The 26,072-nt window shown below is 39.9% G+C and overlaps 1 protein-coding gene across 1 annotated transcript in view; it reads left to right on the forward strand.

Moving 5' to 3' along the window:
• Nucleotides 1–21,915, forward strand: part of AP3S1 (adaptor related protein complex 3 subunit sigma 1) — a 40,306-nt gene extending 18,391 nt beyond the window's left edge. The window contains exons 5-6 of the mRNA XM_084278035.1: nt 6,688–6,795; nt 20,598–21,915. Of these exons, the coding sequence (XP_084134161.1) occupies nt 6,688–6,795; nt 20,598–20,726 (237 nt within the window). The 3' untranslated portion in view covers nt 20,727–21,915. The remainder of the gene's footprint in view (nt 1–6,687; nt 6,796–20,597) is intronic.
• Nucleotides 21,916–26,072: the final 4,157 nt, after the last annotated feature.

The following is a 26,072-nucleotide window of genomic DNA, read 5'->3' on the forward strand; positions in this document are numbered from 1 at the left end:
CTACTGCATGAGCTGTAAATTCATCATTGAAATGTATTGTTAAGTAATATGTTCAGTGATGACTAGTGTCTCTTTCAATCCAAGCGATGGTAGAGAACATCATATTAATGATTTCTAAAACAAGTGGAGATTTGTTTGGACTGCTTGTGATCCTGCCACAGTTATTCTTTAAAGCATTTACTTCATGTGAGAAGTACTAATTGTTAGGATGTTCCCATGCAGTTTCATAATCTGTTTTTTATGAGATTGGCTAATGCAAACCATTGTTCTTAGCAATGCAGTGAATTGTAGTTTCATATGTATGTATACGTGTTCATGTTTTTCTTTCATATTCACACATACATTTGTAGGCATATATACAAACACTTCTGATACATATGCATTACACCGAAATTGTTCCTAATGGACTGCATCTGGCTTTTCCCCAAAATTCTGACTTCCCACCTGTAATGGATGGAGCAAGTTTTTGGCTCTGAAGCATTTGTTTTTACCAGTGAAACCCTCTCCACATCATGAAGTAGCATGGTTTTACTGTAAAATCATAAGATACTTCAGTTACAGACCTTGGGGGGGGTGCCTGGTGCAAGGCATTACTCCCATCAGTCAGCCCTGGGGTCAGGCCAGGCTGCTGAGGGATGGAGGGAGCCTGCACAGCCTGTGGGCAGCCTTTCCTCCTTGAGCATCCTGTCCTGGGGCAAGGTTTCCTTACATCTGATCCCAGCCTCTCCTGTCCCTGACCTGCCCACTGTGCCCCTCTGAAGCAGTCTGGCAGCCTGTCATAGGCACTACAGCTGCTTTTAGGTGTGCCCAAGGAACCTGTTGTCCAAACTGAACCCCAGCCCTGGTGCCCCAGCCTCTGGCCAGGATAAATGCACTAGCACCAAGATTTTGGTGGCCCTCTGCTGAACTCACACTGATTTATTTATGTCTTTGTTGTACTTTTAGGCCCAAAATTAGACACAGTGTTCTAGACATTATCCATTTACCATGTAAGTACCAACCTAGAGGAAAAAAAATGATCTCTCTTATGAGTGGCATGTTGACAGGACTGTAATTCCTTACCTTTCCTTATTACGTGGGGAAATAGCTACAAAAACTGGCATAATTTAATTACATTAATTTTTAAATGCACTTTGTAATCTATTACAGAGAAACCAGAACACTTGTGTGAACCCAATTAAATGCTCAGTTTCTTCATTCATTTTGGTGTAGGTTTCATACAGAGTTCAGCCTGTTATCTTTACAGAGTTTTAACATCTTGGTATTTCATGTCAGTAAGCTGTTAGAGATTACATGAGAAAAGAGGTCTATCTCTTTTTTTTTTTAACTTCACTCTTTTTTTTTTATTTTTAAACAAATTAGTAACCTTCAAAGATCAAGACCTGTTCTTTTACATTCTTTTGTCCTGCTGAACTTCCACAGCTTGTTCTGTTAAGTTCTTCACCAAGTAAGAGTGAAGTAAGCAGGACTTACTGAGATGTCATTTCTTGCCTCCAGTCAGAAATATATATGAATTATTCTTGTGCTTTAAAAGAAAGGCCAAGTTCTAGAACTTACCAAAGATTTCAAGAATGTTAAGAGGAAATTGAATTAAATTCCTTTTCTTCTCTAGGATGCAGGCTGGAATTGATGTACTTAGCAATGTAGTTTCAGGTATCTTACACAAATTAAAGTGTTTTCTTCAATAATGGAAATAATCTTTTGACTTTAAATTGAATGGTTTCTGAATTTTGGGGATATGTCGTGGTTTCACCCCGGCTGAGGGCCAAGATCCACGTAGCTGCCTGCTCCTTTAAGGAAAAGAGCAGGTTAAAGGGAAGAGGGAAGGGGGGTGAGAAGTAAGGGAAGGGAAAAAGGAAGAGAAAGGGGCAAATAACTCCAAAATCAAGAAATTAAGAGGCCCGTGGGTTGGGATAAGGATAGTTTACTAAGATTACGGAAAGATACAATGTAACAATACTAACAGGACTTCAAAGCAAAATATGTGAAGCTGTTGATACACAATGCAGTTTCTCACCGAACCACACAACTCAGGCCGTGCCACCCAGAGCCGTCCCAGAACCCGACCGTCCCCCAAGAACCGCGCGTCCCGGAGCCGCCCCAGGCCTTCCTCCCATCAGCCCCCTGATATCCTGGGCAGGACGTAACTGGCGTGGAATACTCTCTTTGGACAGTTGGGTCACCTGTCCTGGCTTCGCCCCTCCTTTCTCATGAAGAGCTGAGAAAGTCCTTGACTGTCTGACAGCAACTAGAAATATCAGGGTGTTATCAGCACTACTCCCATCTTACTCTCAAACACAGCATTCATCCGCTGTTACAAATGAATTTAACTCCATCCTGACCAAAACCAGGACAGGATATTAGTTGGAATTTCTTCCTTGACATCACCAGCTCTGCCTGAAAGATCAAAATGAAAAATACTCCCCTAAAATCTGAAGATGGTGTCTGCAGTTGCTGTTTTGGAGCCAGGTGCATTTTTAAAATAAAATCCAAATCTATAATCTGCAGAGGCAAATGATGGTATTTGCACTGCTAAGCAGTATTTTTATTGGGAGATATGACTAGTCAGAATTTTTTCTACTTGCGTAGGGAGACATGAATTATTTATTAGTTTTTCTATAAGTCTGTGTAATGCCCATTCAGAAAAGAAAAAAACCTTCCTATCGTGAAAAATCCTTGCTTAATTCTTGACAAAATAAAACCAAAATCACCAGGGGAATACTGTATTATGAAGACCTTTGTGGTTTTATACTTTGTTTTTGGTGGCTATGCATATTGTAATAGCTAGTCTCACTGTATTCTGAGGAGAATCCCACACGTTTTAAAAGTTGTGAAGTAATGAAGACTTGATAGATTTATGGAGAAGCTTAAAAACATCACTGATCTTGGAATAGAGTGTGATGTGATTGAAGCTGTGCATCTGTCTACTTCTAAAACACATCTCGTGTACAATCTCCTCCCTAAGGAATTATGAAACCTGTAGTGTTGACTGGCTTAATCCCTGATTCTTTAACTTCTTTAGCTGGACCTCTTTAACGTGTCAGTCTTCATGACCATCACTAGTAGTAGAGATGTGTTGTCTTCAAATACCGTTAGTGGTTATTGTTAACTTTTTGATCAAGGAAAACAAACCCATGCCATATTTGTGTCTATTTTAGTATTCTTTTTTGAAATAATAATTTTCATACTAACATCTTTGATATTTTATTTTTGGTACTAACAACATCTTATTTGAACTTTTTGTACAGCATAAACTGTTTCCCTATGCTATGAGTGAAAACAAGTTCAGTCAAAAGAAGTAAATGTTGATGACAACTTTCAATGCATTGGGGTTGTCAGTGTAGAGTAAATTAATGTTAGATTACAATGATTTTGTTTTCTGATTGTGATGATAAAAACCTTTTAAATTCACCTAATAGCAAACCAGGAGAATTCTTTTTAGCATGAAATGTTATGAAGGACATACATATATGCCAGGAGTAAGAGGACTGTTAATCTTTCTCATAGATATTTGACTGTTAAAGCTCTGCAGTAATAGTTAAAGAAGGGGTGTCCAGAGCCTCTCTGAACACATTAATTGTAAGTTTCTACTGAAATGTAGTAATGATTTATCAGGGAAATGACTATTTTTTAATTTTGAGGTACGTCACAGACCCAGGAAATGCAATGGGGTTTTGATATATTACTTGCAATTCATTTTTAGAATTGTTTGCTTTAGAGATTTACTTCTGTACTGATTTCAGCAGGGATAGAGTAAATTTTCTTCCTAGCAGCTGATATAGAGCTATGTTTTGGATTTAGCATGAGAGCAGTCTGTTGATAACACATTGATGGTTTTAGTTGTTGCCAAGCAGTCACGGACTTGCAAGCTTCTTCCACTGCCCTGCCAATGAGAAGGTGGGGGGCACCCAAGATGCTGGGAGGGGACACAGACAGGGTAGCTGACCCAGACTGTCCAAAGGGATATTCCATACCATATGATATCATGTTCTCTATGTAACTGGGGGTTGTGCTGGGAGGCAGGGTAGCTTGGGGTCTTGTGGAGCCTTCAGATGGTGAGAAATTATGCTATTTATCACTTGTATTACTGCTTGTGTGGTTGGACCTGATGATCTCTCGAGGTCCCTTCCAACCCCTACAATTCTATGATTCTATGATTCTATGATCATCATAATCTTCCTTTTTATTGTTCCTTTTTTCCTATTAAACTGTCTTTAGTTCAACAGAAGTTTATTTTCCATTTCCATTTTCAGTTCTCTCCTTGAGAACTGTGGTTGTTTTAGCTGCCTGCTGAGTTAAACCACAACTTCTATACTTGATCCACTGGGAAATTGCAAGAATATCCAAAATAATAGCAGAATTATGCTCTGAAGTATTTGATTGTACAATGTGTTGTATTTCAGAAAAGTAATAAAATGTTCCTTGTCTTCAGTATTATAATAGGCTTAAAATATATATTACATATTAACTTTAGATTTTTACTAGAAAGTTTGTGGAGGCATGCCTTAAAAAATCAATTAATCTTCAGGTAAAATACAATCTCTGAAGCAGAGATTCATGAAACAGGACTGGCATTCCCAAATTAGGGTGGTAGGAAAGAGGTATTTTGAATGTATCCATTTCATTAATATCCCTGGCTGTCTTTAGTACTCCTTCAGATTGAGTCCTAGCTGTCAATCTTAGTCCTAGAGGCTGAAGACTCCCTGTTTATGGTATAGTTCAGGTATGGGTCAGTTCATTTATGTTAACCCTGCTTTTGATACCCATGTTGGGTGAGCATCACTATGTACTACTTCCTTCATAGGTGTAGCCCAAAGTAGTGTTTGCGCATCTGTTTGTAAGCAATTTGTATAACCTGTTCCTTAGAGGTATTACTACTACTGATGCTAATTAGAGCTCTTGTCCTACTTCTTGGGTAGAAAACAGGTACTGTGGTGGTTCAGGCCTGGCTGGAGGACAGACGCCCACCAAAGTCAGCCTATTACTCCCCTTTTCAGTTACAAAGGGGAGAAAATATATATTGAGAGGCTTAGGAGTCGAATTAAGGACAGGGAGAGATCATCCTGTAATCAACGTCATGGACAAAGCAGACTCAACAGAGAATGAAGGAAAGAAAACTCTCATTTATTACACTGCACCACACACCCAGTGACACCAGAGTCAGACAAAGAGAAGCACGACCAGATCTTAAAGCACATTCCCCCCACCCCTCCCTTCTTAGCAGACTTCAATTTCCTCATGATTTCACTCTCTTCTTCCCCCCCATTGTGGCACGGGGAGGGGCAGGGACTGGGAAAATGGGGGCTTCGGTCAGTTCCTTGCAAGCTGGTTTCCGTCTTGGCCGGGGGGGCCATTCATTCCTCACACCCTTCCCCTGCTGCCCCGTGGGGTCCCACCCACAGGAGACAGTCCTTCAGGAACTTCTCCAGCAGGGCTTCTCCTTTCCCACAGGGCTTTAGCTCTTCACCAGCTGCCCTGCCGTGGATCACTGCTGTGGTGGGCAGTCCTAAAACACAATGCCTTTCAGTCCCAGACCTCCATGGGGTCACAAGCCTCCCCCCAGCAAACTTGTTCCAGTGCAGATCTCTCTCTTGCTCATCTTTGTGTCTCTGTCTCTCTCCATGGGCTGCAAGTGCTGGCAGAGGCTTGCTTCAATGCGGGTCACAGCACCTCCTGTGTGTCTCCACCTGCTCCAGCGTGGGGCCTCTCCACAGGCTGCAAGTGGGGTCTCGGCATTTTCCATGGGCTGCTGGGGGACACCCGCTCCACTATGGGTTTCTCCACGGGCTGTCGGGACATCTTTCTCTCCAGCACCTGGGGTGCCTCCTCCCCCTCCTCACCAGCCTTAGTGTCTGCACAGCTCCTTACGTCTTCTCACTCCCTTCTCTGGTGGCAAAATGCAGCTGCCTGCATTGTTTTTTTCCCCTAAATGGGATTCCAGGAGGCGCTGTGACCATTGCTGATGGGCTCGGCCTTGGTCAGCAGCAACTCTGGCCTCCAATCGGCTGATGTTTACTCTCGGGCCTGCAGAGAGCTTCTGGCTGCTTCTCCCAGCAGCCATCTTTGCAGCCCTCCAGTTCTTTACCAGCACCCAGCTATGCAAAACTGCAACAGATAAACATGAAAGTTTCTTCTAGCGCTGGTACACTAGTGGTACAGCTGATGAGTTTGTAACAGGACAATGAGCAAAGAAGATACCGGAGAAATTAGTATCAAGTTATAAGCTTTGTTCCCAAATGGTTTTAAATAAATTGCTAATTTTAGGTAAGTGTGGTATGTATAGTTATGTGTGGGATGCAGGGGGAAATGGCCAGCCCCTTTTCTGTGGTCTGTGGAGACAGGACAAGGGGCAATGGCTGTAAGTTGGAGCACAGGAAGTTCCGCACCAACATGTGGAAGAACTTTTTCCCAGTGAGGGTGACAGGGAACTGGGACAGGCTGCCCAGGGAGGTGGTGGAGATATTCAAGACCCATCTGGACGCCTATCTGTGCAATATGAGCTAGGGAGCTGCTTTGGCAGGGGGGTTGGACCTGATGATCTCTCAAGGTCCCTTCCAACCCCTTTGATTCTGTGATTCTATGATCTTACTAAATATATGTGTTCTTGTATTGATGAATCTACATATCATCTGTACAGATGTGTGTAGGACATTGTGCATTTTTATATTTTCTTTTGGTCTTTTTTAGGTCCATAATATATTGGCTGAAATGGTCATGGGTGGAATGGTTTTGGAGACCAATATGAATGAAATTGTGACTCAGATTGATGCTCAAAATAAACTGGAGAAATCAGAGGTAAGAGTGATGTACTGTGTAGCTTCTGAACTGAGAACATCGTTGTAGCAAATGCATGCTCTATAATGCTATTTGTTCTTGAGTGACAAACTACATAAAGCTGCTTGCTTATGATGCTAAAAATCATTAGGTTGGAATGTTCTACCTTTCATCATAAGTAATAATTGCTTAGAGCTGCTCCTGATTACTTTTTGCTATTTGTATCTAATAGCATTTTGCAGCATTGCTATTGAGATACTTCTGTAGTTCCCTTAAGTTTCCCTTGCAGAAAGCATTTTATTTCCAGTGTGTTTATTGTGCTGGACTAGTGACTATAACATTTAAATTAGATAAAGAATCCAATCCTGTATACACAGAATACATATTCCTGTCAGCCAGTATGTTTCTACACCTGAAGTAAATGGCAGCATGTTTACTGTCACAAAAATGCTGCAACATAAATTTGGACCGAAATGGACTAGGTAGAATTTAAAGCCCAGTTATTGGTCCTTTAAAATAAATAAAAAGTCTGCCATTGGGTAATCTGGACATTTGGTCTTAAATTGAATAGATTTGAGTGAGAAAATTGTATTCTGTATATGCCTGTAACAGTCTGAGCATTGGATACCCGCATAAGTTGTGGGAATCCCTTTTCAATTCAAAGTTGTTGAGTTTGTGTTTAGGAAAGAAACTTAGGCTAAGAAAGGGGGTTAGAATTAGTTTAGCTATGACACAGAATATCACAGTTCCTTTAACATTACCAGACATGCCTTGTATAGTAAAATACTACCAGTACATCTTGGCTAAGTCTGTGACATATTCTTATTGATGAGAGAATTCCATAGAAGACGACAGCACCAGATTTTTGAAGCTGAGTTAGAGTTGGAGTGGGAGAATATTTCTAAAGTTGATGGCCACTGAGTAGGTTGAAGTATTGCAGGTGACATAAATATGAACTAAATGACATTTTGGGAGAAGATCCAGAAAGCTTCCTAGTCTTAAGTATGGCAAAGAGAGTAATGAATTCTTCAGCTTTTTTGTGGTACAATGTATACTGTTCTCCTGATTCTGCAATATCACACGGCACCACCTCATGTCTTTTAATACATTTAATGTCTGTTTTGCACAACTTCCAAACTGTATCCAAGCACAGGAAAATATTTTGAGAAAAAGAGGAAAGAGCTAAATATGATATGATAAGCTATATTGCATAGCATTATGCATCAAGAAGGATTATAGATATTACAGATTATAAACATGTCCAAAATGTTAATTTTAACAGTTTTCTCAAACTCAGGATGAGCCATTGATCACAGATCTATTTGAATTATTAATTATTGAAATTTGGATTTATTCTCATAAATTTTATTATATTTGAATAACTTACCTATTTATGTATTTTTTTACTATTTGATGGACAAGTAACATAGTGTCCCAAAAGCTGAACTTACTGAGCAGCTATTTTCTACTGAGTGTTATGCACATAAAGCATTTCATGAAGGTCTTTATTCTTAATTATGTGAATTCTGATACCAAATCAACTGCAGACCAGTCTCTGATTAGTCATCTGAAGCACATCAGTTCAGTGCAGCCAGCTGCAATACTTGCTGCTTTCCATTATTCATCAGTAAGTCTTTCTTTCATTTAAGATGCTTTTAGTATAAAAATAGGTGGTAGAAGATGTAAAAAAGCTATGTAGAGCTCAGCATATGCAAGACAAATAGCAACTTGTTCCTTTACATGCCGCAATGAATTATAGAAAGTAAAGAAGTAGCAGTGATAAATTAAAACACTTGGTGACTGGGATGGAGTGGAACATTTCACAGTCTGCTCACCACAAATGCTTTTTTTTCTTCTTTTTTTTCCTTTTTCTTTTTTCTTTTTTTGTTAGTTCAGTGACTGGTTTTTTTTTCAAATTTAACAGTTACTGTAATGCTGAGATACTTCACAATACCTGGTAACTATTTCCTCAGATCGTTAGTAATTTCTTTCATGTGTATCCGCAAAATTTCCTGATTGCTATTTCTTTTCTTTTTGTTTTTGATCAAAAATCTTTCAACATGTCTTTCTTGAACATGTATTTTCAAGATACAAGCAAATCCAGTTCATGTAAATCAAAATCAGTAATAGTAATATTTTTGAATGCTGGTCACTAAGAAATCAAAACTAGTGGATCTTCTTAGTTTTATTAAAAAAGCCCAACTAAATTTAGAAATTATTATCGGTATAATCTTCAGTTCACAGGAGTGCTGCCTATGCCATAGCACTCGCTTCAGTCTGTTTGGATTGTAAGACGTCATCATAGTTCTTGCATCCATAAAATGCCTACTTTAAGGTTAAATTGCCTTTTTTGCTATATAGCTGAAATGATGAAGCTAATGAAATTGTAACTGAGCTACATTTTTAGAAATACTCTAAAATTTCTGTTGTGCCCACCTGGTTCCCTTATTATACAGATTTCAGCCATTTGAAATCATATATTTGTTTAGTTAGGTATTAGGTTTCTAAACAGGCTTTCAGTTAGAATTTACTGAAGAAGATAGAATATATTTGCTAAATGAAAAAATACTGGAGCAAAGGTATCAACTCAAACAATTTGTTAATGCTTTCAACAGAGATTAATTTTCTAAACCTCTATGAGGGGTTCCCTAGCTTTGATTTCTGATTCAGCTCTTACATTGCTTGGGTGGGCTACAAAGGAAATTCTGTTTCTACCCTGAGAAATGGTGTCTCTAATGCATTTCCCTACCTTTCAATTTAGCATTTATCTGTGAATGGATTTCTGGTCAATCTTCCTGAAGCCAAAGAATCATTGTGATTTAAGGGAGGGAATTTTTGGGAGAGGGGTCATTTGGATTTTATCAAGAACCTCTGGAAGTACTGTAGGTAAACCTGGGCTGATTCTTCTCTATTTGGAGTGTTCAACTGCGTGTGATTTAGACTTTTAAGTTGGACCTCATTTTTTCCGAACCTCCTGATCTTTTCTAGCTCTTTCCATTCTTCTCTCTTACAGACCTTTATCTTTCAGTCTCCCAGACAGGACAGGTAGACAAAGGTATTGCTGACTTTTAGAAAAAATGTACTTTTAACAAAAAGGGAAAGCAAAATGATGTCAAAGGCAATAAATTATGTAGGCCAGACTCAAAAATTATGTGTAAAAATACCCATACTAGTCCTTGTAGCCTACTTTTTGTGCTAGTTTCTTCTTGTAGTTCCCTCATCTTTTTATTGGCTATAGTGTATTTTACTAGCTTTCCATTGACATCATATTTTTTATTTTATTTCTCTTCCTGCGTTTTAGAATTTAACTTTTCTTTGTGTCATTGTTTAAGAAACAAAAGAATGTGAACTTGTATTAATATTAACAAACCCCGCAAAACTAATCTGGATAAAAATTGAACATGGATAGGAAAATATGGCATAATGACATGGTAGAAATAGCTTCTTTATTGGGAGAATTTTGTACCTGATAATCTGAAATTGGTAGTATGAACTCTTTTGCTTCACAGATGAAAGCAGAGAACTTTTACTCTCTCTGAAAACAGAGAGGAGCTTCAGAATATGTTTCAAAAATTTAAAAAAAAAACCCCATGAAACCAAACAAATGGTTTTACAGATACAGAATAAAATTACCTGTGCAATTTGTAAAGATGTAATAACACCAAAGCTGATTTTTCAGCCTTAGGTAAATCAAACATAAAATGCAAAGGGATGTCAGCATGTACTCAGATTTCAGTTGTACACTTGCTGCCCTTGAAATCTGAATCACTGGATTTTGCTTTAAGATATCTTGGTAACTGCAGTCACTGAACATGAATATTAGTAGGGAACTGAAAAAGGAGGAGGAAAATGTGTGTTTGAAGTTCAGTTTATGGTCATTATTCCCCATCATTTGCTGTTTGAAACATTTAGTTCAGCTCAACAGTTTGAATGTAAGCCAATGTGAATTACAGTACTTCAAAACTCATTTCCACTCATTCTAAGTATCTGTGTATTCAAACTGCAGGTATTTTAAATAGCTGGAATCTTAAGATGATTAATTTTACTTAATTTATGACTAGCTTTGCTCTTCACTTTTTCTATGATCTTTCTAGGCTAAAGTAATGTAATATCTTTAACACATAAAATTCTGTAATTGGATTTAGTGACACTACGTTGTAAAGCATTAGCTAAAAACATTTTAGGGTAGTATGATACATTTTACCTAAATTTGAAGTATACTATAGCATGTGAAGAAAATCAAGTAAATGAGCTTCCTCTGCCTAACACCTCAACACTTGTAATAGATGTATTTCATTCTAACAGTAGGGAGCTTGATTTCAGGTTTGGGTTTGTTTTTTTTCCTTTTAATTTGTGCAAAGCTACTTTTCTTTTTCTCTGTTCTGCTCACACATGTTCTGTTTTTATTTTTGGGTCTGGCAATGAAAAACAAACAAACAAACAATTAATCATTCCCATCCATTACTCTCTTTGTGATTCAAGTGCTTAAAATTCCTAAGAGTACGTCTTAAGTCTTCTTATCTGTTTGGCCTCATTTTGATATACTTGCAGACTTCATTTTGTTTTTTCTCTAATTATGTTCATTTATTTAACTTCATAAGCAGGGGACATGATCATTCCCTTATATTATGTATTGCATCCTTTCATGATTTCATAACCCTGCTGCTTTGAAGTCATACTTGTTCTGGCAAGAAGTATTGGTATGAAACACCAGCAGCAGAGAGGTCCTAGTACCTCTGAAATATCTGGAAAATGGTGGCTTATTTTGCAAAGCATTAGCCTTCATTATTTTGTTTTCCAGTAGGCTGTGTATTTTTGTATGCATTTTAGTGATAGCTAGCTCTGTGTAGAGTTGCTTGGGATGGCGGTTTGAATATTATTTTTTAAAAACATATATTTGTATATGCATATGAACCACGTCAGTGATGTGCAATACTTTTTACAAATTCTTTAAATTTCTTTCCAAAGACTAAAACTGTTTCTGGGATCACTCTTATGTAAAGTTATCAGTGGGACATTATGAGGAAGGATAATGATAAGAATGAAGAAAATGGTTTCCTGTAGGGATAGATAATTATTTAAACTGAAAACATCTCATATGTCTCACTTGATGGAATAGGACCAGTAGAATGAAAGTTCTGTTATTAAATATGTCTATTTCAGTCTTTAAAACAACATTACTGTTTTGCATATGTGTCATTTCTCTTTCACTCTGAAAGTATATAAACATGTTTACACGCATTTTTTTTCAGTAACTGGACCTAAAATTTTTACATTCCGCATTTCAACATTAAAGTACAACTTTCCATAACAAATGAAATTGAGGATACAAAGCAGCTGTGGCAAAAAGATGGTGTATTGGCTTATTGTAATACCAGCTGTATGCAATTCATACTGTATTTCTGAAATACTGTTAGTATGTCTTAAGTTTCATTTTCACTCGCTTAAGTCATTTGCTTGCTGTGACAGCCAATTCATCATTCACTGCATGTTTAAAGCTTGCTACATGTGGGGTTTTTTTGAGTGAAACAGTTTTTTCTTTGCACCTCACCAACTTACCTGCTGAATTATTGATAAAAAAGGCAGTTGAAACTTTGCCAATTCAATGTTACACTGATGGCTCTTTTAATCAGGTACCTCTATAAAACTGCTTAAATGCACACCAAGCTGGAAATACTTCTTGTAATACTTCTCTGTGTCTGTAAATACAGCTCACTTTCTGTAAAGGAAGTTATAAATAAATGGAAGGATTCCATACTAGTTCACTGTTTGCCATGATAAAAAGGAATGTTAAGGCATTTGGATGTAATAGCATTTGAAATACTGTATGAGTTACCCAGTTTGGGAGTTTAAGTACTTTTCAGTCATTTTTTATGAACTGTTTGTTCTCTCTTAGAAATGCTGTATGACTGTATTGTGCTTGACAGGGTTGACATTAATTGTGATAAACAGCATTCTGCTATGTATGTTATATACACATTGAATTACAAACCCACTTAATATAGAGAATTACAGGAGAAGAGAATATAAGTCTGAAAATCTCTACTCCCGTACATGATAGTGAAAGACAATCTTGGCAAATAAAGGAGGTAATCTGAAATTCTAGTACTTTTGTCAGGGATCTTTACTGATCCTGATCCAGAATGGTCCTCACAAAATATGACTGTTGGAAGTCGTGACTGTATAGGGGGGTGGAAGGGCAATGGTCATGTCAATTGTGGTATTTTAAATAATTCTCAATTGTGTCTCCATTGTATCCTATGCCATTGGGGCGGGAGGCAGGGACTGTAAGTCTGTGTAAAGAGGATAGCTGCAGGTAGGTAAAAATAATGACCAGTTCTACTAAAACTTTTATTTGTCCATTAAGAATAATTAACTTTCATTAAATTAGGGTAAGGAATCTCCATCCTAGTCACCTAGAAGGCATCTCTCTTTTGAATTGCCAGCCATGCCTGTTTGTGTGGACCATGTCCATCACTTAAGATATTTTTCTGGTTTCCCATTGTTTCAGTTACAAATTGTATAATTCATTGCTTTTGTTACTACTTTATTAGTATTTCCATCATTTCTATGGAAAACAGTTTACATTGCCCCACTTTTGGTTTTGCCGAAGAATATTTCTCCTGCTACTGAATGTAGAATTTAAAGGGTAGAACCAAATAAAAAGGTAATGCATTTGTTGTTGATCTCATAAAACTTCACTGGTAGTTACCTCTTGATTTCGATTTGACATTTCTAGGTTCTCAAATACAAAATGACAGTGTCTAGCAGGTTCATATCTTCTGCACTGTTTTGTAGTAAACAGCAAGAAATTGCAGTGTCTCATGCTGCTACTATGAGATATCGCAGATACAGGGATAGTAGCATTTCTTACTACTACTGTTCCAGGTCCAGATTCTTCCCACTCATGAAGGTACTGGAATTGAAACAGCCTGTGAATTGAATTAGCTGATAGACTTGGTGATGTTAAGAAAAAACAAGGAAAAGAGGCTTTGAAAATACTTTTTTTTTTTTTACCCTTTTTAGTTTTATTTAGTCTCTACTTCTGATAAGCAATAATTTGTATTATGTCAGAGTGAAAAATGAGAGTGAATTATTTGGTTGCATTAGAGATTTAAGATTTCATGAGCTTACTTCTCTACCCCTGCATGCCTTTCCCAACATTGGCATGTATCATATATGAGTGTTTGGCAGAGAGAATGTTATAACAGATGGCTCATGGCTTTCTGGTCTTTGTTCCTGGTGTTGGGAATCCTCCTGTAACTAGAATCTAGGGTTTTATGATGCTGTAGCCTTTCTACATGATACAAAAGGTTTAGTTAAAAATGGTAAAGTAATTGGCTGTGACTTCAGGTTATGTTTTTAAAGGGAGGAGAACATTAGATATAACTCTAAATGGAAATCTGACGTTCATTTGATTTTATATTTATTTCTTAGATAAGAGTAGTAAAAGTGAGAAAATAATTTTTCAAAAATTTGAGTTGTAATGTGAGTAGTATATGGGGTGTCTGTCTCTTCTTGTGCAGTAGCGTAGGTGGCACCACAGAATACAGCTGTACTGCTCAGTCTAACTACACTCTGTAATTGCAATGAATGTCACTGAAAATCGAGAATCTGAGAAGCTTACACTTCATAGAATTATGGAAATTTTTTGGTTGGGAAAAAATCTTTAATAAGATCATCAGGTCCTACAGGTAAGCTAGCATTACCAAATCCACCACAAAACCATGTCCCCAAGCACCACATGTATCTGTCACCTCCAGGGATAGTGACTCCACTAATTCCTTGGGCAGCCTATTCCAATTCTTGATAACCCCTCCAGTGAAGAAATTTTTTCCTAATACCAAATCTAAACCTCCCCTGGCACAACTTGAAGCCAGTTCCTCTTGTCCTAGCGCTTGCTGTCTGGGAGAAGGGACCAAGTAGTGAGGTGGGTGTCAGTCTCTAGAGTCACCCTCACTGGGGGTATTTAAAACATGGGTTGCTGTAGTGCTCAGGGACATGATTAAGTGGTTGGGCTTGGCAGTGCTAGGTTGACAGTTGGACTTGATAATCTTAAAGGTCTTTTCCAACCAAAAGGATTCTATGATTCAACACTCACCCAGGTACAACCGCCTGTCAGGTGGATGTAGAGAGCCATCAGGTCTCCCGTCAGCCTCCTTTTCTCCAGGCTAAACAAGCCCTGTTCCCTCAGCTGCTCTTCATTGGACTTGGGCTCTAGACCCCTCACCAGCTACATGGCACTTCTTTGGACACACTCCAGGAAGTCAACATCTTTTGTCATAGTGAGGGGCCAAAATCTGAACACAGGACTTGAGGTGCGGCCTCTCCAGTGCCAAGTGTAGGGGAGAGTTACTTCCCTTGTCCTGCTGGCCACACTGTTCCTGCCACCAGCCATTATGCTGTTGGCCGTCTGGACACACATACTCAGCCAACTGTCAACCAACACCCGAACATCCTTTTTTTTCCCCCAGGCAGCTTTTCAGCCATTCTTCCCCAAGCCTGTAGCCTTGCATGAGGCTGTTGCGACCCAGCTGTAGGACAGTTTGGGCTTGGCCATCCAGACAGTTTTTTACCCAGCAAAGAGTATGGACAGCCATGAACAACCAGATTATCCAGGGAATGCTGTGGAAAACCGTGTCAGAGGCTTTACTAAAGTCCAGGAATCAACATCCTTGGCCTCCCCCTCATCCACTACGTAGTTCACCTTGTCATAGCAGGATATCGCGTTAGGCAGGGCCTCCTTTCGTAAACCCATATTGGCTGACCCCAACCACCTGCTTGTCTTGTATGTGCCATGTGATGGCAGTGGAGAGGATCTCCATAACCTTCCCTGGCACTGAGGTCAGACTGACAGGTCTATAGCTCCCCAGATCCTCCTTCCAGTCCTTCTGGTAGGTGGGCATCACACTGGCTAACTTCCAGTCAACTGGGACCTCCCAAGTAGCCAGGACTGATGATAAATAATGGGAAGTGGCTTGGTGAGCACCTCTGCCAGCTCCCTCAGCACCCTTGTGTGGATCCCATCTGGCCCCACAGACACGTGTGTCCAAGTGGAGAGGCAGGTCACTAACCCTTTCCCTTGGATTCTGGGGGTGTTGTTCTGTCATGCCTGTCCCTGTCTTCCAGCCCAGGAGCTGGGTACCCAGAGAACAACTGGTCTTACTTCTAAAGACTAAGGCAAAGAAGGTGTTAAGTGCCTCAGGCTTTTCCTCAGCCTTTGTCACTGTATTTCTCCCAGCATCCAATAAAGGATGGAGATTCTCCTCAGCCTTCATTTTGTTGCTGCTGTATTTTTAGAAACATTTTTAATTGTCTTTTATGTCAGGAACCAGATTAAGTTCTAGCTGGACTTTGGCCCCTCTAATTTTCTCCCTGGACAGCCGAAGGACAGCTTTGTAGTCCTCCTGAGTTGCCTGCCCTTTCTTCCACAGACCATAAACTCTCCTTTTATTCATGAGTTCCAGCCAAAGCTCTCTGTTCAGCCAGGCTGATTTGTCTTCCCTACCAACTCATCTTTCAGCACAGGGCACAGCCGACTCCTGTGCCTTTGAAATTTCCTTCTTGAGGAGTGTCCAGCCTTCCTGGATCTCTTTGCCCTCAGGACTGCTTCCCAAAGGACTGTGTCAGTGAGGCTCCTCAATGGGCAGGAGTCTGCCCTTTGGAAGTTCAAGTTAGCAGTTCTGCTGAACCCCCCTTCTTACCTCTGACAATGGAAAATTCTCATCATTTCATGATCACTGTGCCCAAGGCTGCCTCTGACCATCACATCACCCACAAGTGCTTCCCTGATTGCAAACAACAGGGGCAGTGGGGCACTTTCCCTAGTCTCAGCAGCTGTTTCAGGAAGTCACCTTCCACACACTCCAGGAACCCCCTGGGCTGTTTCTGCATTGTATTTCCAGCAGACAGCTGGTAAGTCCTCCCAAAGAACAAGGGCTAGCATCTTAGTTCAGCCCCAGCCAGCAGGTGAGCAGCATGTGGCCACTCACCCCTCCAACCCCTGGCAAGCTGGGGAGGAGAATGAAGAGACAGAGGCAAGCCTTGTGGGTTGGGATACAGACAATTTGCTGGGACAGCACAGCGAGGGAGAGTAACAGTAACAGGATTTAGAAAAGAATATACACAACTGGAGGTGGTACACAGAGCAGTTTCTCACTGAAAATGGCACAACTCGGACTTCACAGTTCAGACCTGTCCTGACACCGGACCATCTCCAAGCCACATGTCCTGGAGCTATGTCACCCTTCCCTGATTAGCCACCTTTTATACTGAGCATGAAGTCATATGGTATGGAATACCCCCTTTGGTTAGTTTGGGTCGCCTGTTCTGGCTGTGTCCTATACCAGCTTCTGATGAAAATTAACCCTATCCTAGCCAAACCCAGGACACTAGCAATCATGAGACTTGTGCCAGGTACTTATAGAATATTTGATTTGCCCCTTCACCCTGGTTGTGTGGTCTGTAACAGCATTCCACTGTGATATAGAATCATAGATAATCTGCCTTGTAGGCCTTCCCCCTGATTCTTACCCATAAACACTCAGCTCTGTCATTACAACTGTGAAGCTTCAAATGATCAAAACACTCCCTAACACACAGGGCTGCCCCACCTCCCCTCCTTCCATGCCTATCCCTTCTGAAGAGTTCATAGCCACCCATTGCGGCAGCCCAGTTGTGCCAGTCATTGCACCATGTTTCTGTGGTGGCAGCTATATCATAGTTTTCCTGCTTCACCATGGCCTCCAGCTCCTCCTGTTTGTTGCCCATGCTGTGTGCATTGGTGTAGCTGCACTTCAGTTTGGCTACTGATCCAAATACCTTTTTTGCGGGAATAAGCCCTAATTCCTAAATCACCTTCCATGTTTTCTAACCCATCAGTAACCCTTATGTCTTTGCTGCCACGTGGCTCTCCCATCTCCTACCTCCACTGAGACAGCAGACAAAGGACCTTGATAGCACACCGTCCCTTAAACATTAATGTGCCATCCCCAGGCTTATCTCCAGGAAGCCTGGTTTTATCCCTTTGCCCCCTTCAAATCTAATTTAAGACTCTTTCAAGGACCCCCAGATACTGCTGCAGAAAGACCCTTTTCCTTCCTTGAGAGGTGTACCCCAGCTGTCACCAGCAGGCCTGGTGGTGTGCAGATTGACCTGTGATCAACAAGCTTGGAGCCAGGTTTGGATCTGCTGGCTTTTCCTGTTTTTCCTGGAAGGACAGAGGTGAACACTTTTGTGCTCCTGACCCCTTAAACAGCTGTCCCAAGGCCCCAATGTCTTTCTTGATCACCTTCAGGCTTTTGGTGCATCTTCATCACTGCCTACCTGAAAAATGACTACTGGATAATAATCTGAGGGCTGTGCCAAGTAGGAACCTGTCTCTTCATGTCTTTAACCCTGGCCCAGGGAGGCACCAGACTGCCCTGAGAGGTGTGTCTGGTCTGCAGATTGGGCTTGTCTCTCCTGCGCTCCTCAACCTACTTAGCTCCTCACTGAGCAGAGTTGTTGCTCCACCTGGGCACAGCTCCCACAGCTGTGCTCAGGGCTGCCGTCCCATACTGGCATAAGAGCAGGGCACAGCCTGCGCTGGGTGGCAGTGTGTTCCCGCCACAGCTCTGTTCAGGAAGCCTTGTCAGTCATTGTGGGTACAGAGCTTAGAGTTTAGGGAGGCCGTGGCACCCTGCCAGGTGGATACCATTGTGTCCTGGTCAAGCTTGCAGAGCTTCAGTGCCCTTCCTGCATGCCCTGCTGCACAGGCTGCTGTGCCACGACACGCCCTTTCTGATGTGCCATGCCCTGTTTGCCTGCCCTGGTTGTTGGTGCTCTCTAAGGGCTTTTTAAATGTTTTTGTCAACATATATACCTCTGTGCAGCTGGGGCTTGGCCACTGTTTCTTCTGGCTCCTGCACAGATCTTGTCAGCTGCTGTTGTGTGTTCTGTGTGGTCCTGGCAGCATTTTTAGCTCCCCCTGAGGATCACTAGTTTGGGAAACCCTCTGTACACCATGCTAGAGGTCTCTACTGCATCTCCTGCCAGAACCAGAGGTTCGCATCTCAGTGATTTAGAGCACTAGTCACCTACGAACACTGTTTGGATTAGATTAGATGTTAGAAGTTCTTTACTATGAGAGTGGGGAGACACTGGAACAGGTTGCTCAGATAGGTGGGGGAGGCCCCATCCCTGAAGATATTCAAAGTCAGTCTTGATGAAGCTCTGAGTAGCCTGATCTTCCGTTGTTCCTGCTTACTGCAGAGGGGTTGGACTAGATAACCTTTAAAGGGCCCTTCCAACCTCATGTGTTCTCTGTTTCTATTTAATAATCAAATACCACACAAACTATACCAGCGGTTTTTCTTTCCTTGTTTTAGTGTATTTCTTGAACACAGTTATGTTATCTGCACATGCACTGGCTCCTTCAGTCTCTGACACTCTTATAATGAAAGAACTTCTGTTTCTATGGGTTTCGACTTTTGTTTAAGCAGTACTTGGCATGTTGCTTTGTTTCATGTGGATTGCTCCTTTTTTACTGGGCATGCAAGATGCCATACTAAAACTGTGGTAGTTCAGAAAAATCACTTTGTGTTTTTTATTCTTTTTGAATATTTTTAAGGTAAAAAGGTGGGGTTTTTTTACATATACACAGAATTTGGCATATGATGTCTTTTAATAAAACTGTGTTGTTTTTTTTTTTTTTTCCCCAGCAAGAACAAACATTTTTATACTTTTGTGGCAAGCTTGTTCTTGGCAGCACACAGCTAATTCTAAATACACATAGGCAATCTGAACTTTTAGGAGAAATATTTCTGTACGTAAAAAATGAAGAGTACCTTTTCTACACATCGTCAAATTCAGTGACAATTATTGGCCTTTTAAAAATAGTTGTTTAAAAAGCAAGGTTTTGAAGAGCTGTTCTTCAGAAGCAGTGGGGAAAGATCATACTCTGTATGTATTCAGATGTCCAAGCTGTAAATCATCTTTGTTAGCATTTCAGAAATATGGCCTATTGTGTAGACTTTGCAGTTATTTGATCTAAAAGGCAGAACTGAATGGAACTCAGTGATGAACTTCTGTGTTGTCAAATGTGTATATGGGAAAGCGTTTGGCTTTACATGAAGAGAGATACATACAAAATAGGTACTTCAATGTTTAACTTGGCATAACCATGTTACTAGGAAATGTTCCAGTGTGCCTGTGGGCTGGCAGAAAAGTTAGCATATAATTAGATATTATGGGATAGCAAATTACTCCTTTTGGACTGTAGAAATGATCTCTCTGCATGTTATTTATCACCCACAAATTAAAGGTGTTTGTCTTCTTTGGTTTAGGTGAAATCACCTTAAAACACCATATTTATGTATTTTCATTCAGATAAGTAATATGGTTGAACTGACATTCAGGAACTTATTACTTTGAGGTTACATATTCTGAACCTGTAACCAGTGTTAGCCAACTGTGAACCGTGTGAACTTTTAGAATAGATAAGGACAAAGACAGCATATTGGACTTTAAGTATTTCAAGATTGTCTGTACTATAACCTATACATTACACATGCTTGGATAAGCCTCCTCTTCCTCCCCGCATACTTTTTCCATTAAGTCGACATTACATGTTCTACCATATAAAAAGGAATGTGTGAACTGTTTTCTCTTTCTGGTTTAATATTTCCAAATAACCCATTTCATTCCAAACACAATTGCCATCTGGTCTTTCTAATTGTGTAACCATGGAAATACTCAAAAAGCTAGTTGTCTGTGTATATTGCTAGTAAATTTTCTTCTGATCAACTTTGCCTGACTTGCATTTTTCCTCACTTTATACACAGGCTGGTTTAGCAGGAGCTCCAGCCCGGGCTGTTTCAGCTGTAAAGAATATGAATCTGCCAGAGATCCCAAGAAATATTAATATTGGTGACATCACTATAAAAGTGCCAAACCTGCCCTCTTTTAAATAACATGGCTACTCCAGGTAAAACCAAGGAAGAAATGTAATAGAGATTACATTACCAAGTAATTGTTTACTAAATAAATGACATGTCTGACTTTAACTATTTGGATTAAACTCAAGGTACTGTATAGACCTAATTTGAAAAAAAAATAATCAGTATGTGGAATTGAGTGTTGCTTTCGTCTTGTTTGTGAAATTAAAGGAAATGGGTAGTTCCCATGTGATTTCTAAATTACATTCCTGTGCCCTTGTAAGGCTTATCACTGTGTCTCGGCTGCTGCAGTATTTTGGGGAAGTATTTAAGATGTTCTTTACTTTGTATAACCTATAATGCTGAGTTTTTTGTATATTCACTAAGGTCTATAATTAGTGTGTTCCTTAACTACTTCTGCTGTTTGTCATGATTATTTAAAACTTTAATGCAAATGTTGCATGGAAACATTAAACTCCTGTTTTGTTTAAATAAAATCCTAACAAACTGGACTTCTAAATACCTGTTTGTCTGAAATCTGCTCTTTGCAACACATAACATTATTTCCTGTTCATAGAGCCAACTGACTGTATATAAATACTGTTGTAGCAAGCATTAATGTAGTTTAATCTCTGAAGGAGTTACATGAGTGTATTGCGTTGAACATACTGGCTCTTTACATTCCTCACAAACGGTGTTCATTGTTATTTGGAAAGAAAAACTGCCTTTACTGAAGATCCGATGACTTCTGTTTACATATAGATGTTGGGAAGACACTCACACACTCTGATAGACTTTCCTTGACAGCCTGACCTTGTTTTTGGGAAAAAGGATCTCTGCAGTTCCTGTGTCTGTTGCAAGAAGTACAGAATGGGTTGAGGAGTTCGGGCAGCCCAGAACTGTGATGTGAGTGTACTGAGTAATGTGATAAAGAAGAGCACTCTGGATTCCAAAGACGCATGAGGATATTTTAATAGGGCCTCTGTGGCTAGTGACACTTGTGATTCTCTACTTGGAGAATTAGGTTTATGAGATATTTAGTATTGTCAAGACCTCAGAAAAATCTTTAAGTGCTATCACCTCTGTGTATGTTGCTCAGCTCTTAAGCTCTTCCGTAATTAACAAAAATAAAGGGGGTAGTTTCTGGTTTTTATAATCATGCTGTTAAGCTCTGTGTGATGTACAAGTCTGTTTAAATGAATAATAAAAATATCATTGGGATATTTAAGAATTCCTTTAAAGTGTTCTTCTCCAGAAAAGTATGCGGTTAATACTCTATATGAAAATAATGTTGAATCAAGGACAGTGCATTTCAGGACTGGTCTGAAAGGTCCCATGTTACTTCAGAGATTTGGATTTGATGTAAACCAAGCATTCTTTTCCCCTGAGCTGCATACCCCGTAGGACAAACTTGGAATCGCATCACATTCTGTGTGTGATTCATAGAAACTATCACTGGTGCCTTTTGAGAACATTTGGGAGACAAAAAGAGAAATTACTTTTGAAGCAGAAAATCTGAATCAATCCAAGGAATGTTGATGTGTTTCTTAAGAAGGGGGGAAAGAAACTTCATGTATATTGTTTGTGTTACATTTAATAAGTATCCGGTTTTATAAGCATTGTATAAATGCTTTTGAAAACACAACTGCCCTCCATACCTCTTGAAAAGAGATTTATTCTTGCCAATCAGCTTTCTTAGTTTCAGGCTGCAGAAAATTTCAGGTGGGGTTTAACTAGAAAAATGCCACTTTCTCATTTCCACTGAAGAAAATGAGAATATGTTATTTTTTTTCCCCTGTGGAGTATTCATTAGTATTCCCAAGTTAGACAGCTTAGCTAGTACAAATCTGGGACTGTTACAATTTCACCTGCTTTTGCCAACTTCTGTTTTTCTGCTTAATGCACAGACCATGTAATGTCCAAAGTAAAGATGTTGAAAATTTTCCACATTGTTCCCCCTGTGAGGATTTAGCTAGTGTTGCTGCAGAAGAATAAATAGCAAATTTTGAAACATTTGGTACATTGACCTATAGAGAGTTCTTTTGGCTGATTGTGAAAGGAAATCACAATTTCAGGAATTCTCACAGGTCCTCTATTTTATGTCCCTCTTTTTTCCCTCTGGTTCATAGTCAGATTTGTAAGGTTATGTAGTTAAAACATCTTTCATTCCTCACAGAGAAATCTCTTCTGGATTTATTTGAATCAAATACTTTTTCCAAATCCTTAGACAGATTATGTCTGAGACGCATCTTGACATGAAGCGTATTTCAGGTGAATTTCTCACCTCTTATCTGTCAATAGCCAGGCTTTTGTCCATTTTAGTGAACTTGACCTTAGCTCTAAAAAATTCTATGACTAGTTTAAAGCCCTTGGTTGGGTTTTTATTTTTTTTGGCTTTGTGTTTTGCATTACTGTTTTTTGTTTATACTACTTTTTGGCTTCTGCCAGAAAGGATTCTTGTCTGGACATCTCTTCCATAGTCACCAGGCTTTTCAAGAAGCTTCTTTCTTTGTGACTGGCCAGCAAATATTTAATGGAAATCTGTGACTAACAACTGGCACTTCCTTATTCAGAGATTCCTTGGATAGGAAGGAATTCTTTGTCAGATGTTCACAGTAAAATTGTGCTCGTTTCAAATCCTCTCTCACACGCCGAAAAGGTACTGCTGTACAGAAAGCCTGGGTGATATTATTAAATAAAAACAGATGGCATGACAATGTGGGCTTCCTCAGGGTAGCTGAACCTGTCTGTTTTCCACTCCTCTGCCAGAGGAGCATCTTTAGTTTGTCTGGGGAGGTATTATCCTCTTACCATGTCATTTCACACTACCAGGCAGTAAGCTAAAACCAGTCAGAGCATGAGGGGGTACTTGAGTGATAGAGATGATTGAAATGGAACGCTTACTCTTGACCTCCTAGGTCTTGCTTCGAGTTGCAGATATTCAGAGTATTCTGATCTGCTTGTATTCATCCCCTTCATGAGAATGATGTGTCTTTTGCATCTTTCTCCTATTTCACCAGTGTCCTCTTAGCTACTGCTTAGGATTTTAAATGGAAATAAGCTGTGAGATGGGAATTATTAAATTACTCATTGCAAGTTTGAATGTCTTCAGTGCTTTTGTAACAGTAAAATCACCTTAGCATTTAATGTGTATCTGTATATATACTAGCTATGTATTCATATCTATATCACCAGTCTTTTGTACTAGCTGTTGTTAAAAAGAAGTCATCTTCAGCTGCAGAAACCAGGCAACTGATGCCCAGTAGTGCACCTCCATAGGACCTGCCATTTAAGTGATGCTCATCAGAGTGCCAGCATGTGTAAATGAATGGCTGCATTTCTTAGAACTTAAATGAAACGTTATTAAAGAACAGCTGTGAGACTATTTGGTACTAGTGTCTGAGAGAACACTTTGTGTTGGGTTCCCACATTAGGCTTTCTTTCCTGTTCAGTTAAGTTTCTTTGCAAGTGAAATTCTCTGGGGAGAAACCTTATCACATGATTGTAGCAATTAACTGTAGTATTACCTACATTTGGACAGTCCTTGATAAATGCACAGAGATCATTTTAAGGACACTGTGTAACATTCATAGTATGAATTAGAAATTAAGCTTTCAGGGTATCTTAACTAAGCTATTTTTCCTGCATTTCCCCACACCTCCTGTTTTTTATTGTCAGAAAGCTCCTGTATCACTCACAGGTGGTTTCTTGTCTCAGTGTTCTGGAAGATTAAGTATTTTCAACATCTATTTGTATTCTGGGTATGCAGGGTGAAGTAGCCTCAGAAAGCAGGCTTGGGTGTAGTGGGTCATTGGATTGCTTGTCTCCAGACTGCGACTGTCTCTCTTCTTGGGAATTACACCTTTCAAATCCAGAGTTATCTATTGTAAAACTGAGTAATAGGGAGAAGATTACGTATAATTATCTTACAAGAGCAACTGTTAATTCTGGCAAGTAATTTTTTTCCTCTTTAAGAAGAAAAAATTTTCTGGTGTAGGGACTCCCTCTCTAATACAGAGCGGAGAGGTGCTGGAAGCACTTTCCTTTCACAAGCAAAAGGCTTTCTCTGAAAGCCAGTGTGGAGCAGATGGATGATACTCTTCCTTCTTACAAGATAGATTCTTGTAAACAAATGGAGAAGGAGCAGGAAGGATAACAGTTCCACACAGGGAGTGGGCATTCCCTCTCCACAGAGGTAGAGCCTATAGTTTTCCCACTGGGGCAGCAGGGTGAGTACTGCTGAAAAAAACCCCCTGACTCTTTCAGTGCAAGAGAAATGCCTCATTAGAATCAGCGGAGAAAGCTGCCACCGGTGTTGACAGCACAGGCGAAACGGGTACCGTGTCAATGCCCTCTCCTCTCCTCCCTGCACAGCAAAGCACTGTTGAATACATTTTGTGAAGAGGGACGGTTTTACAAGTGTATACAAAATTCCTTCTCTCAAACAGATGTTGCTGCTCCGATTTATTCTGGTTGACAGGAGTGGGTGGAGGGAAGTGTCACTTGTTGCAACAAACAGGTTCAAACCAGAAATTGAAATTGGCGCTGCCTTCCTGTGAGCATATTTGGCTTTTTCTTTCTGGTAGTACACTCCAAAACAGCTAAAATGAGTCCTGAGTTTCACTTAGACCTATGCTGACAGTCAAATGGGAACTTGCTAGTCTTCTAGGGGTTACCTCATGAAGCTCTGATACTGAATTTTAGTGTATGTGGGGCACAAAATACTTAAGGAACTAGAAATGAAAACTTCACAAGTCAAATCATTGCCTTGTTTGTAACTGTTAAAGAAAAACAGAGACTAAGTCTTGCACAAAATACATTTCTCAATCTCTGCACAGAGTATTTGTAATTTTACTAGGAGCAAGGTAGGCAGCCAAGTACAGCCAACACTGGCTAAAGGTGAATAAATTCAATTTCACACAAAAAAATCTTATTTATTTTAATGATTATGCTAACAACTAGTAAGTCTCTCTTCCTCTATTCATTTAAGGAAATGATCTGTTCTTGCAATTTTTGGCATTCAGTGTTTACCCCAAAGTGGTCAGTGAATGCAGGTAATGTTATGACCTGTGTTCCATGAGTGGAAATGCAGAGGGAGTCTTTGGTTAACCCAGCCAGCAGCTGCACCAACCACACAGCTGTTTGCTCCCTCCCTGCCTCCAGGGTAGGATGGGAGAGAGAATCCAATTAATGAGAGAATTAATTCTTTCATGAGTATGTATGATGTATTCTTGTTAAATCTCACTTAGGCTTCCCAGGAGGAAAACATTCAGGCGATAGCTCCGGTGAAAAAAATCAGTAGTTGCAGAGCAGCTTAAAAATAATGCTGCCCTAAAGATAAGCCAGAAGGAAAACAAAGGATAAGGAAGGTTGTAAAAGAGG

This window comes from Gallinula chloropus (genome assembly GCF_964237585.1).
Source record: "Gallinula chloropus genome assembly, chromosome: Z".
In the NCBI taxonomy this organism is placed as follows: domain Eukaryota; kingdom Metazoa; phylum Chordata; class Aves; order Gruiformes; family Rallidae; genus Gallinula; species Gallinula chloropus.